We start from the raw sequence: 13,169 nt of genomic DNA, 5'->3' as shown, positions 1-13,169 counted from the left end.
AACCTTGGTGGGGCTGTGAGTCAGGAGCGGGGATGGAGTCACCCAAGCCCTGTGTCTGTCATGTCCCAGAGAGGAGGTGGGAGAGCAGTGGAGGGGCTCTGGCTGCAGGGATTGCTGGCAGAGCTCAGCTCTGTCCTGCAGGGAGAGCCCTGCTGTGGGTTTGGGTGTTTGTTGTGCAGCCCTTGGTGGCTGTTTCAGGGTTCAGCTGTTCTCACCCAGCCCCTTCAGTGCTGAGTCCTGCTGCCCAGGGAGGCTGGATTGTGTGGTGTGGCCACAGGGATGCTGCTGCCTGTGGAGTGAGGGATGCCCAGAACTTTGCCACTGCAGGAGCAGCCAGAGAAGGGAGGGTGAGAGGTGCTGCCAGGAGCTTGGGTAGTGAAAAGTCTTCTGGGCAGAGTGTGGTGACCCACTGCAGGCAGAGCTGCAGGGTGTGGAGTGGGATGGATACCCTGGAGGGATTCCTGGCATGGATACCCTGGAGGTGCCATGGGGTCATACAGACCATGAGGCACACTGGAGGAGAAGCAGTTCAGAAAAGGAAGTGATAAGGAGATTTCATCACTGAAATTTGAGGGATTCTGATTGTGTCATGATGGGTGAAGGGATCTTGTAAGGGATCAAGTGCCACAGGGTTCCTGGGTGCAGTTGCAGGAGCCAGGCAGGAAAGGTGGGCAGGTTTGGGGAGCCCCACTGCTCACAGAGCTGGTTGCAGCTTTCCCAGGGCCAGTCCTGTCATGCTGGCATGCAGGCTCAGAGGAGCCTGAGGAGCCAGGCAGCTGCAAGAAGCCCTCAGAAGGATCTGGTGGTTCACAGCATGGCCACATTAGGAGGCAGTCACAGACTTCCACTTCTTTTCCAAAAAAGTGCTGTTTTTTTCTAGAAGAAAATAGATGGAGGCCTTTATTCCATTTTGTGAATATTTAGTGGTTAACCTTGAACAGCTGGATTCTTCTTGGAGCTGCTCTCAGCAGAGTTTAGGAGATGGTATTTAGGTCTCTTACGGGAGAGCCCAAGCTGTCCAGGCACCTGGGAGCAACCTTCTTCTATGGCAAAGGCTGCTTTACCCCTCTTCCTCCAGGGTCTGAAGAAACTCCTCTGTGAAGAGGACTTCTGAGCATTTAAAAGAAAAGTGGGGTTTACTTAAAAATGCCAAAAGCCCAAGGGACGTGACAGTGGCTTTGGGCAATTAGCATTGGTGCTCAGTGTGTGGTATGATCTCAGGCTCACAACAGACCATGTAACATATGTCTGAGACATTTTTGTGTAAAGAACAGCCCTGGTTCCCTTGAAATGTTGCATTTATTTGGATTTTAATTGAATGCACTGTGAGACAGACCCAGTTATCAATGATGGTGCACCCCAGAAGGCTTTGTACAAAGAGCCAGGCCAGGGATGTGCCTAAAGGGGCACTTGTCTGATCCACAACAGTAAATCTTCATGTACCCAAGTAGATACAAAATAAATCTTTGGGGAACATTAATAGCCCAAGTGAAGACAGAAGTTTGGCATGGAATAATGCTGCTCCCAGCTGCTGGTTTTGCTTCTTGCTGAATTTGGAGCCTGATGACAACAAGGGCTCCCAGGCCAAAGAGGGGAAGTGCAGAAGGTGATGTGGGTGCAGTGCTCTCCCATGAGGACTGTGTTTGTATGGCTCTCCTGGACAGGAGCAGTATCCAAATTTCTCTGAACAACTTCTTGTCAGTGCTGGAAGTGTCTTTTGGTCCAGTCAGTTTGCTGAAGCATCTGCATGGTTGTACCATGTCCTTACTCATCCCACTAACTTGTGTGTGAGCCAGACAACTTGTGACTTACCCCTTTCACCAGCTGTGGTGTCTGTTGCCTGGTGTTTGCCCTGTGTGTTGAGGGCCAAAAGAAATCCAGAAAGGCTCCCCAGCTCCAGGGTGCCCAGTGCATGGGCTCTCTGTCATCCTGGGGCTGCACTGTGGGATGAAGCCACAGGCACTAAATGGGGTTCATGGAGAGGTGACACTGCTCTTGATGCTGCTTCTCCCTGTCTCTTCTGGTGTCCTGTTTGTTCCTGTCCTGTTCCTGCCTTGTGAGTGATGAGAAACTAAGAGAAACTGGGCCCTTGCACTCGGAGGGGCTGGACAGAGTCCCTTTCCCATGGCCTCTGAGGAGTGGGCAGGACATTCTGTTTCACACAGACCTGACTCTGGGGTGTAGCTGCTCCCCAGGGCTTTCCCCTGGAGCTGTGTGCTCTGCAGCCCCTCTGAACCTGCCTGTGAGGCCAGGAGAGAGCAGCACACGGGGAGAGCAGGCCCGTGGGGACAGACAGCATCACTGAACTCTGCTGTGCGGCGAGGGAGAACCTGCTTTGGTCCTCCCCAGCTCTACCTGGAGAGCAGCACTTGGGCTCTTGGGCTGCATGGTTACCAACAGCATGGGAAGGGTTTTAGGAGCTGCTGTGTTTGGGAATGAGCAAAGCCACGAATGTGCAGAGCCTGGGCACCCACATTCTGCTGGAGAGGGGAGCAGTTACTGCTTTTTACCAGGAAAAGAGGGAACACTGCCAGCACGGGCAGGTGTGGGTGTCCTCAGTAAATACAGCACAGGTAAAGCTTAACCAGAGAAAAAGGAAAGCAGCCATAAGCAGGAGGCTGCCCTGTGGGACCCCACTTGCCCTATACCACCAGCCCAGGGAGCTCAGAACAGCCCCACTCAATGAACATCACCATCGCAGCACTAAATCACTGCAGGCTGGGGACTTGGTCTCCAGCTTTGGAATGCCTGGAAGGAAATATGCCATCATCCCCATTTTATTTTCTTCCTCCCTGTTTTCACAATCCTGTTGGGCCCAGGCGTTGCTTCTTGTCACATTTCTCAAAGGTTGTGTTTGGCCTTTCTTTTAGGAATTTTCGGAAGCACCTCCGCATGGTGGGGAGCCGAAGGGTTAAAGCACAAAGTAAGTGAGCACCTGGAAGTGTGGCTGTGAGGAGCTGGGCTTGGTGGGGTTTGTGGGAATTCTGTCACATGCAGATGTGGGTTGAAAGGACCTGGCTTTGGGCTGGAGAGAGGAATTGACCTCTTGGTGCCATTTTATCCTGCAAACAAGAAGGCCAGGTGATTGCAAGTGTCCAGGACATGTGGATGCCTGCAGCAGCCTGGAGGTTGTTCCCAAGGATCCTCTGTTGTGGCTGTGGGACTTCTCTGGTGCAAGGTGTGGAAGGAAAGCTGCAGCATCCTTGTCCCCTGTGTGGATTTTGGTGATCACTGGGGTGGAGGCCAGTGAGGAGAACTCGAGCTGCGAGTCCAGCAGAGCTGCCTGGCCTCTCTCTGCAGCTATGACCAGCTGTGGCTCCATGTACCACACAGACTGCTGGATGTCCTCTCCTGCCCTGTCCCACTGTCATCTCCACAGCTGGCCCTGGGGAGAGTGGTCTGGTGGGAACTGAGATGATGGTGGAAAGAAGAAAGAAGAGGATCAGAGAAGAAATTGGAGCAAAGGGCAAATCAGGGAGTCTTATGCCTCACTGGGGAAGAAATCACCTCTTAGGACTGCAAAATTGCAGTTCCCTTTCCCTGGTGAAGGCAATAATCCTCCAAAACTTGGTTGGGTGACTCCCTTAGCACTTTGAAAGTGGTGTAACCTGCTCCTGGGAGCTGAGGATTGCTCCAGAAGAGAAAGCATCTTGTTCTTCCCACCCCCTGGCTAGGCATCATGCACAGAGTGCTCACAGCAAAGCATTGCTGAGTTCGATTTGCATTCTTTCCTCTCTCATGTGCTGTGAGAAGTGATCAGCAAAGAGCTTTGCCCTTTCATTGGCATCTGTGTTAGCACTGCTTGACGTGCACAGGGCTTACCTCCGTGAAACTCAGGCTGAAACTCGGGCGTGCCTCTGCCTCAGGAACTCTTGAGTCATGTTTTCAAAGCTTTCTTTCTGTGCACAGTAGCTAAATGCCTGGGTTTATCTCAAAGCTGAGGATGGAGATCACCTGAAGAACTGAAGACATGGTTTGTCTCCCCAGACACCCACCCTGGCCACACTTCAGCAGGGGACAGGCTGCTCTTGTGATGCTGATCTGCAGTGAATTCCTGTGCTGCTGTTACTCAGTTCCCTGCTGCACACTCTGTCTGCCACCAGAAACAGGTATTAGCACCCATAAGTGGCTGTTAATCCTGGCATAATGGCTCTCACATGGGCTTGCCAAGTCAGACGTGGTGGTTGCCAGTTCCCAGGAATTTGCCTGTGGTGCAGCCGCCTGAGCCAAGCTCCCTGGTTTGTGCTTGGGAAATGCCAGTGCAAACAATACAGCACTCCTCAGGAGGAAAAAAAGCCATGAGTAGTGCTCACAAGAGTGCAGGCAAGCAAAGGCTGAAGGATTTCCTCTTTTGCAACAAAATGTAGAAAGCATGAGCTTTCCAGAGACATCCCCTCCCTGCTGTTTGGTCCAGCTCTGACTGGGATGCCAGTAGAACACGAAGGGAGGACTGACTGGAGAGCTACAGCTGCCTTCTGCCATGCAGGTGTCGTTACCTGTGCAGTGCACGTTTCTGTGAGGCCTTGGAACCTGAGCATTTACACTGGGACACTGGACTGGCCTTGGTTAAATTGAGGTTTGAGCTGTGTGCATTTAAGGAGAGACCATCAAGTGTTGTCCTTTTTTTGTGTTCCATGTCCCATCCTGTGCACAAGTGGGCACTTGTCTCTGCTGTGTGGAAAGGACTCACGTTTGCCAAGTGGAAGGACCAGCCCAGGGGAGTCTGTAATGTGTGGCTTTGGTGGCAGTCTGCTGGATGATTGTTTGCTGGCAGCAGCAGAGGTGCTTTGGGATCTGTTAATGTCGTGCTCTGGTTTTATCCTTTAGCATTTGCCGAACGGCGTGAGAGGAGCTTCAGCAGGTCCTGGAGTGACCCGACTCCCATCAAAGCTGATTCCTTCCATGACTCTCGAGAAAGTGAGTTCTGAGTCCTTTGAGCTTCCTCCTGTGGGCAAACCCTCCAGTACTTGTTGACTGGGGTCCCACTGGAGTAACTCCTCTGTGCCCTCTGTCCTGTCTGTGATCCTTTTTTAGTTTGCTGAGATCGGAGCAGGTGACGCTCCAGGTGTATGTACCTGTTCATCTGTGTGTACCTGTAATTATTTGTAGAGCACCACTCATCCAACTTCAGATTATTGAGCAGTTGCTGAAGGGTACCCAGTGGTACAGCTCTCTTACAGCCCTCTGTTCCCATCATCCCTTATCCTCTTGGCACCAAAACAACCTCTCTGGAAACTCACCAGTCCAAGGCTGCCTTCACCATAGTGGGGCTAACGTGGCTTCCTATGCCAGGAGCCCCTTCTGAGCTCTTTCCTAGCCTGGAATAGCTCAAGAACACAGCTGATGAGATGGAGCTTGGTTTCCTGCATAGGTGATAGCTTGGGGCAATCTGATCTTCATTTGGGCTGCCAGGAATCCCTCTGGGAATCCCCAGTAATACATGGCAGTAATGCTGCCATGTTCTGCTTGAGGGGACTGAGATGCTGTTGTGTTCATTTACAGGAAGGAATGCCAGCATCTGTATTCTTATAAATGGCTGTTTTACACAGATTTTATTGCAAGCCTGTAGGCAGGAGCTTGGTGGATATGAGTTTGCCTATGTTGAAGTGAATTTCACTAACGAAATGACCTGATCTACCAGGTAAGCACGAGATCTGGCCCTGCTAGGTGTAGAAGGCCCAGGCTGCAAGGGGAGGTGTATGAAAGGCCAGGTTCACAATATGACCCTGTTGTTTGGCAGTCTGACTCCTCCCTGCTCCCTCAGCTGCCCGGAGGCGGATGGAAAAGCCATGGAAAAGCCATGGAAAAGCCGTGGTTCACACAGGCTCCGGGCATTGCCCAGCGACACTTGGACATCCCCAAAGGCACAAACAGTGGCACCTCGGTTCTCTTTCCTCAGTCCAGCAACCATCTCTGTTTTTAACATTTAATGGTCAATTATATTCCTTCCAGATGTTTTTTTCCCCAGGAGGCATTGAAGGCCAACAGGTAAGGTTGATTTGGAGAGCAAGTTCAAGTCTACTGTTGCAATATGACTGTGTTTGTTGCAGCTGTCCTCACGCACGCTCTAAGACTTCTCTGCCAGGATCAGTCTGACCAACAAGTCAGATTTTCTTTATAATCCCTGAAAAGATGTAGTCAGAGCAGTAATTTCTACAAGGAGACCAGCTTTGAAGTCTTTGGACTTTTGGTTATCAGCCTGGCAGTGCTGAAGTGTAGAGAGTCTCTCTGTGTTCTGTCTCCTTCCCCGTTTCTGGAGTGACAGGGTGACTGTTGTGACTTAGCATTTGAAAACCAAGCTTGGTGACTGCAAGAGTGATGAATTTCTGTGACACGTGATGTGAGCTCTCTGTGCACTCTTCATTTGTTACATGTTTGTCTGTTTGAAGACACCAGCCCCAGAGTGGTGTCTGTCACTCTGTGGGTGACAAGAGAGCACAAGTGTCATTGCGCCTCTTGTGAAGAAGCTGCCAAGGCAGGATGGAGTGGGGAATGCTGATCTACCCTTGTAATGCTCCCTGTGTTCTGGCAGGCCATGACCTTCAGGATTCCTGCGGGACTCTGGATGGTGACTTTGACTTGAACTGGGAAGCAGAAAAGGAACTTGAAGCCATGGCATGTGACGGAGAAGACTTTATTCCACCAAAAATAATGGTGAGAGCTTCCAGCTTATGTTCTGCCTGTCCTTTCAGGGCTGCTAAGTTCAGGATCTTCATGGGAAGTCTTTTGTATAAGCACAGCCTCAGGTGTCTGTGAGGGTCACCCAGATGAACCAAGACATGACATGGGTTCAGATGTGTTGTTGCTGGGGATAGTGCATTGAAAGAAAACTAGATGGAGGAATCTGAGTAGGACTGACACCAACAAAGAATCAAGTCAGCCTGAGGCTTGGTAACCCTGAAAATAGAGACCTTAGCACCACTGCCAGCTCTGCTCCCACAGTGAGGAACTGAGGGGCCTGGAATCACGACAGAGTTCAGGCTCTGGTGCTGCTGGAGCCACTGAGGCTTCAGCCAGAGTTGTCAGGCACTGTCTGACACCTACACCCTGTGCCTGCTGTGCCTGGTGCAGGGCCAGCCCTTGGCTGGACCCTGTACAGATCCCACCAGACACTGAACACTCCATACAGCCAAAAGGAGGTTTTGCAGGAGTGATCCTCACAGGGATACAGTCATCCATGGTGGTGCATGAGCTGCTCCATCCTCTGTGCACCCCAGCCTCACCTTTCCAGCCTGTTCTGGCCCCAGTGCAGTCTGAGGGCAGAGCTGTGTGCTCATGGACATTCAGGAGCACTCGGCAGGCCTGGGGTTGCTCTGGGCTGGAAACCTTCCATTGGGATGTGCATAGGCTGGGTTAGCTGCTACCTCGAGTCACACCTGAGACCAGCTGAACAGGGTACCATGGCCTTTGTGCTTCTGTCAAGACTCTACTGCCTTCTCCTCATGCTCTTGCACCTTTTTTCCCCTTTGCAGCTCATTTCTTCCAAGGTGCCCAAAGCAGAGTATGTCCCAACAATTATCCGCAGGGACGACCCCTCCATCATCCCCATCCTCTATGTAAGTAAATCAGTTCTGCTGTGGATGAGGACACTTTTTCCTTTACCTAATTCCTGTTAGGGTGACTCCGAAATGCTGATGGGATTTGGAGAAACTGTCAGGAAGGGACTGGGGGTGTGTTGAACCCAACTTTGGGGTCTGGGGTAGTTTTGTGGGGACTCAGGTCTAGGTGCAACAGTCTAGTGGGGTGAAAACGGCACACGTGGGCTCTGGGCTCTGCAGGCCCAGCCAAGCTGCGTGGGAGGATTATCAAGGGAAGGCAGGGCAGGCATTGCCAGGCTTAGGGCTCCTCCTTATGCTCATCCTTGGGATCAGCAGCGCTCAGAACTCAGCGGTGAAGCAGCAACCCCATCACCCCACGTGCAGTGGGGCATCCCTGTCAGTCATTAATTTAACTCTGACTTTCCCTGGGAGTCTGGCCTGAGCAGGTGTCTGAAACAGCAGTGAGGAGTCATGGGTTTCTTTTTCTAATCACTTAATTTGCAAGGGAAGGTGGGGCTGGGAGCCCATCAAGACCACTGTCAGTGAGCAGCAGGCAGTGCTGCTGGGGTTTAGCCTTGCTGCTCTCGTCTCTCTTCCTTGGAGGGTTGTTCAGTTCTGATGACCCTGCTGTGGCAGAGGCAGCTGTGTTGGGAGTGCAGCTGTTTGTCAGCCAGCTTGGACAGGGTAAAGTCAGAGACTGGCTGCAAAACACAGGCAAACAGGCATTGCTGATGTTGACTGCATTTGAGGGACAGCGTGTGCTTTGGATGTGTCTGCAGGCTTCAAGCCTTTGGGTGGATTTAATCCTCATGGACTGTTCAGTCTTCAGGTTCTGTGCTGAAATGTGATTTAGGGTGAGGGTTACTGCTGCTGTGACCAGCAGCCATCAGTTGTGTAAATGTGCTCTTAAAGCATCCTTGGGAGTGGGATTGTGTGGTTATTAGGGAGCTGGTGGAGTGACAGTGAACCTTTATATGTCTTCTGTCTTGGTTTCCAGGACCATGAGCACGCCACCTTTGATGACATCCTGGGTACGTGTTGCCTCCTTTTCTTATCTCCTGCCCATTGCAAATGTAACCATCAATATTTAAGTCACTCAGCTGCCCTGTGCTTTAGCTGCCATTCACAGAGGTGTTTTTGTCACCCCACTGACCCCTGACAGTCAGTTGGCTGCTCTTGGATGTGCTGCTGTAATAAACATTCACTTCTGTGGCCTGTTTTCTGTGCTAAACTCATGGTTTGTGGCAGGGAAACTGAGGCACGGCGCAGCAGGTGCCTGTTCATTGTACCTGTGGTGGGGAGTGGGAGCAGTGACAGAGGGCCAGGAGGGCTGGGGCTGCTCTGGAGCTGTGGTCACTGCAGAGCAGTGTCTGGTGCTGTTCCATCCCTTCTCTGCCCTGTCACCTGCTGGTGTTTCTGCTCCCACAGCATCCTTGGCATGTACTGAGCACCCCTGCCAGCTCAGCTTCCTGCCCTCAGGACTAAGTGTAAATAAATAAGGTTAATTTTGAGCTTTGTGCATGCTTCACCTTTTCCAACACATTTTGTTTGGTTGGGCTTTTTTGCAGAGGAAATAGAGAAGAAACTGAACATTTATCGGAAAGGCTGCAAAATCTGGAAGATGCTGATATTTTGCCAGGTATGTGAAAGTTGTTAAACACTTGGGTGATTTGTTACAAATTTGTTGTTTTCTGTGGGAAAAAATTACATAAAACAACCAATATTCCAAAGTCATCTTCCATTAAAGTCGCTGCCAAGGCACAGCTTTCACTTCCCATTTCCCAGACATGGAGCAGTCTCAAGTTGCTGTGACAGCAGGAAATCAAATCTGATTTAGTGAGGCCAAGTCAAGAGCTGGGCTGATTTGCTCAAGGAACCCCAGACAAACCAGCATCAGCACTGGGCTAGAAAGGATTCCAGAGACAGGAGCAAACACTCGCAGTGTCATGGTTATGGTTTTCCATCCAGCTTCAGTGTGACAGTGGCAGTGGTGTGTGTTGTGGGCCAGGCTGGCAGGTGGCTCAGCTGGGAGCTGGAGACCAAAGATGCAGGAGAAGGGTCAGGCTGGAGCTGTGCTGGGACAGTCCAGGCCCTGCTGGATTGGGGGTTGCTGGGGATTTCCTTCCCAAGTCTGCTGTTCCTCGTGGTGGTCAGCTGTGGACTTGCCCAGCAGTGAGGGAGGTGACCTGACTTAATTCCCTCCACGTGCCCAGTGCTACCCAGGAGCAGCTTTGCTGCACAGTGACATGGGGATTGTGACTTTTAATGTTCCTGGTGTTGTGTCAGTCTCTTTATGCCTCCTCCTGCCCAAGTCCAGTTCCTCTGCAGTGCCAGCCCTTGCCTGCGGTCCCTGCTGTGCTCAGCTTCTCCTCTGCCCACCCCCAGCATCTCCAAGTGACAGGAACTTTGTCTTCCCTATTACTCTCCAGCCACCCACAGTGGGGTTTTTGATCTATTATTGTGCCTTTTGAGAGTGATGTGGGCACGGAACAGCAAAAACCAGAGAATCCAGCCCCCAGCACACTGCCCGTGTGTGGATGTCCCTGAGCGTGGCCGCAGTGCAGGGCTGCCCTGCTCCCTTGTGGCACTTCTGGGAATGGCTGGGCAGGACAGGAAACGCATCCAGGGTTTGTTTCCTCAGGGCCTGGGCAAAGGGGTTTCCATCTGTCTGTCTGTCTCTCGCAGGGAGGCCCCGGGCACTTATACTTGTTAAAGAACAAAGTCGCCACTTTCGCCAAAGTGGAGAAGGAGGAAGATCTGATCCTGTGAGTGGCTGTGTTGTGTTCTGGGCTTGCATGGTGTTTCTCTGCTGGATTTGCTCAATGTTTGTGGCACGTGGTGGAGCAGAAGTAAAGGGAGCTGGGGTGGCTTGGTCAGGGGATGAGGAGGCTGAGGAGGCACTGAATAGCATCTAACAGCTCATTCAGGGGTGACAGCAAAGGTGGCAGAGCTGAGCTCATCCCTGGAGTGCTGCAGCCCTGTCACCGGGAGATTTACACTTCTATCTGCTTAGTGTCTCTGTGGATAGAGACTGTCAAAAAAGGAGGAAAAAATATATTTCTTCTACTAAAAACAGTTTTGCTGATCAGAAATGAGAACATGCACCTTGAACCTCTGGTGCTGTGATACCATTGCTAAGCTGGTGACTATGGCAGAAATCCAGGGTGTTCCCCCACAGCTCTGGCCAGGGGGAAATGGAATTTGTCTCTGCAAAGCCTGCTCAAAGTCCAGCCTGTTACTGAGGAGGCTTTTCAGTAACATGCCAGCCTTCAGCTGGGAGTGCTGAGCAATTTTGCTGCTCCTTACAGAGAGGAAAGCTTTGCCTGCTTTGCTGCCTACTCGCTTGTGCTGGCTCAAACTTGCTTGGCTAACAGAGCCTGGCTGTGGGGGAGAGGATGTACACCAACCTGCTCCTACACAACTTTTTGTTGGCATGAGAACTGAGTATTAAAATCAACATCTGCTCAGCAATCTCATGCCCTGGCACAAACACTGGCTGTGGAATTCTCCAGCACGTGTGCACATCCACGATTCTGAGCACATCCCAGGCATAGCTGCTCCCAAGCTGATAAATCAGGGATCTGCAGAAAGTTGTGAACACACAGCTGAAAGTTTGGGAGCTTGGAAGTGAACATCTCCAGCCAGCTTGTGTGTTCCTGGGAGGCAGTGCTGAGGAAAACTGAGGTTGTAGTCTGGTTGGAACATCCATGGAGGAATTTCTGGGCTTTAGAGCCCCCTAAAGTTGCTCCAGCCCTCTGCCCAGGGAAGGGGGTCGTGTTTCACATCCCTCAGGCACCAAGTCCCTGGTCACAGTCACTGCACATCAAGGGGGATGACTGCGAGCAGCACCAAGCACAGGCTGACATGGAGCTGCCTGGGCTGTATTGTCTCACTCAGAACAATCTCTCCAGCTGTTCCCTGCTGATTTCATGCCCTGGAAATGAACCAGTGCACTGATAACCCTGGTGTTCAGAAAGGGCAGCTGTTGATAGAAATGGGAGAGAGGAAGCTGGAGGGGATGCTTGGTGAAACTGTCACTCCAGAAGCACTCCTGGGGGACTTGGCTCCCTTCTCCTCACCTTGGAGCTCCCTTGGCTCACTGGACTGTTCCTCCTTCTCTGCCACATGACTTGGACCTGCTCCTCAGGCCCTTGTTCTTCCTTATCTGGGATCCAATGGCTCTTCCTGAGCAGTTTCCTGCCCAGGACACAAACCTTGGGCCCTGTGTGAGTGCTGTGTGCACACATCTTTGGCATTAATCATGCCTATGAGGAGAGATTTTTTTTTTTTTAACGAGTGTTCTGTTTTTTCCAGCTTCTGGAAGAGGTTGAGCCGGCTGATGAGTAAAGTCAATCCTGAACCAAATATCATCCACATCATGGGCTGCTATGTTCTTGGAAACCCCAATGGGGAGAAGGTAGGAGCTTGTGGGTCACCCCTGGAATGTCTGCTGGGCCCAGGTAGGCCAGAGTCACACTGGGAGCTCTAAACCTGCAGAAGGCTGGCTGGGAATGTCCTGTGCTGTGGGAGAACCCTCTGGACTGTGGGGCAGGGGAAGAAGGATTAGTGATGTGCAGGGCAAATAACTGAACCTTTGAGGAGAGCAGTTGTTCAAAGCACTTGGTTTATTTATTTACTGGTGAGATAGATGTGTTAAAGGACATGGGTGGAAGGTTTTCCAGAACAAAGATGGGCAGTGCTTTGCTCAGGAGTTGTCACTGTTTTCTGCTTTAACTCCAATATGTTTTCCTTTCAGCTATTTCAGAATCTGAAAAACTTAATGAATCCTTATAGGGTTGCCTTTGAGTCTCCACTTGAACTATCAGCTCAAGGTAATTTATTTCCTGTACAAAGACACACACACACGCACCTTGCTAACCAGTCTGCCTCCTCTGGGGGCATCTTCATGAAAAGCAGTTTTGACTCCCTTAAGTCCTGCCATGGTCTTTGTTTTGCTTGTAACCACCTTGTGTAGTTCAGCTGCTGCCCCTGGCTTTCCCCTTGCAGTTCCTGCATATGTTCACATTTCAAATGCCCTGTTTGTTGTGCCTGAGGCCTCTCCCAGGATTCCTGGCAATGCAAAGGAGGCAGCTTTCCAGGCTGAGTGTAGGAGAATGCATCATTATTAGGGCACGGGGAGTCTGTGGGGCAAATGCACATGGAGCAAAACCTTTTCTGTAGCCAGCTTGTGCTGGGGTCTCTTCTCCAGAGCTGAAACACTGGCACCAAGTGAATTGTGTCAGTAAGCAACTGGGATATGGCCCATCAGAACCATTCTACAGCTCAGTCTGCTGGCCCTTTTCCCTTTTTTTTTTTTTTTCCTGTAGCTCAAGGTATTTCAAGAAGCTACAGGATTTTTCCTGTTCATTGGTCAATGTCAGTAATTCACAGTGCAGTTTCACAAGTGACAGATTCTGAATTTGCCCATGTTCTTTTATCGTTGCTGTAGTTCTTGACCAATAAAACCATTCTGGATTCACCTGTAGGCACTTCTCTGCTGCCCAGAACTCTGGTCTCAGCACTGATGGGTTTTTCTTACCTCCCTTCACCCTCAGGAATGTGCAGGAGTTGAGCACATTGGTGCTCAACAGTGCAGAGCTCCCAGAATCACAGTCACAGACTGGTTTGGGT

At 51.1% G+C, this 13,169-nt stretch overlaps 1 protein-coding gene across 3 annotated transcripts in view; it reads left to right on the top strand.

Annotated features, from left to right (window-relative positions):
* Positions 1 to 13,169, top strand: part of NSMF (NMDA receptor synaptonuclear signaling and neuronal migration factor) — a 48,100-nt gene that overhangs the window by 28,682 nt on the left and 6,249 nt on the right. For 2 of the 3 annotated variants that reach the window (XM_021547668.2, XM_021547672.2), the window contains 9 exons: positions 2,871 to 2,923; positions 4,828 to 4,917; positions 6,533 to 6,654; positions 7,473 to 7,556; positions 8,536 to 8,569; positions 9,107 to 9,177; positions 10,224 to 10,303; positions 11,853 to 11,955; positions 12,295 to 12,370. In XM_021547668.2, the coding sequence (XP_021403343.1) occupies positions 2,871 to 2,923; positions 4,828 to 4,917; positions 6,533 to 6,654; positions 7,473 to 7,556; positions 8,536 to 8,569; positions 9,107 to 9,177; positions 10,224 to 10,303; positions 11,853 to 11,955; positions 12,295 to 12,370 (713 nt within the window). The remainder of the gene's footprint in view (positions 1 to 2,870; positions 2,924 to 4,827; positions 4,918 to 6,532; positions 6,655 to 7,472; positions 7,557 to 8,535; positions 8,570 to 9,106; positions 9,178 to 10,223; positions 10,304 to 11,852; positions 11,956 to 12,294; positions 12,371 to 13,169) is intronic. The other variant, XM_021547673.2, reaches the window with a different exon arrangement.

The sequence above is a fragment of the Lonchura striata genome, chromosome 22 (assembly GCF_046129695.1).
Source record: "Lonchura striata isolate bLonStr1 chromosome 22, bLonStr1.mat, whole genome shotgun sequence".
Classification (NCBI taxonomy): Eukaryota; Metazoa; Chordata; class Aves; order Passeriformes; family Estrildidae; genus Lonchura; species Lonchura striata.
Note: the sequence above shows the minus strand (reverse complement) of the source record. Positions and strands in the feature narration are given on the sequence as shown.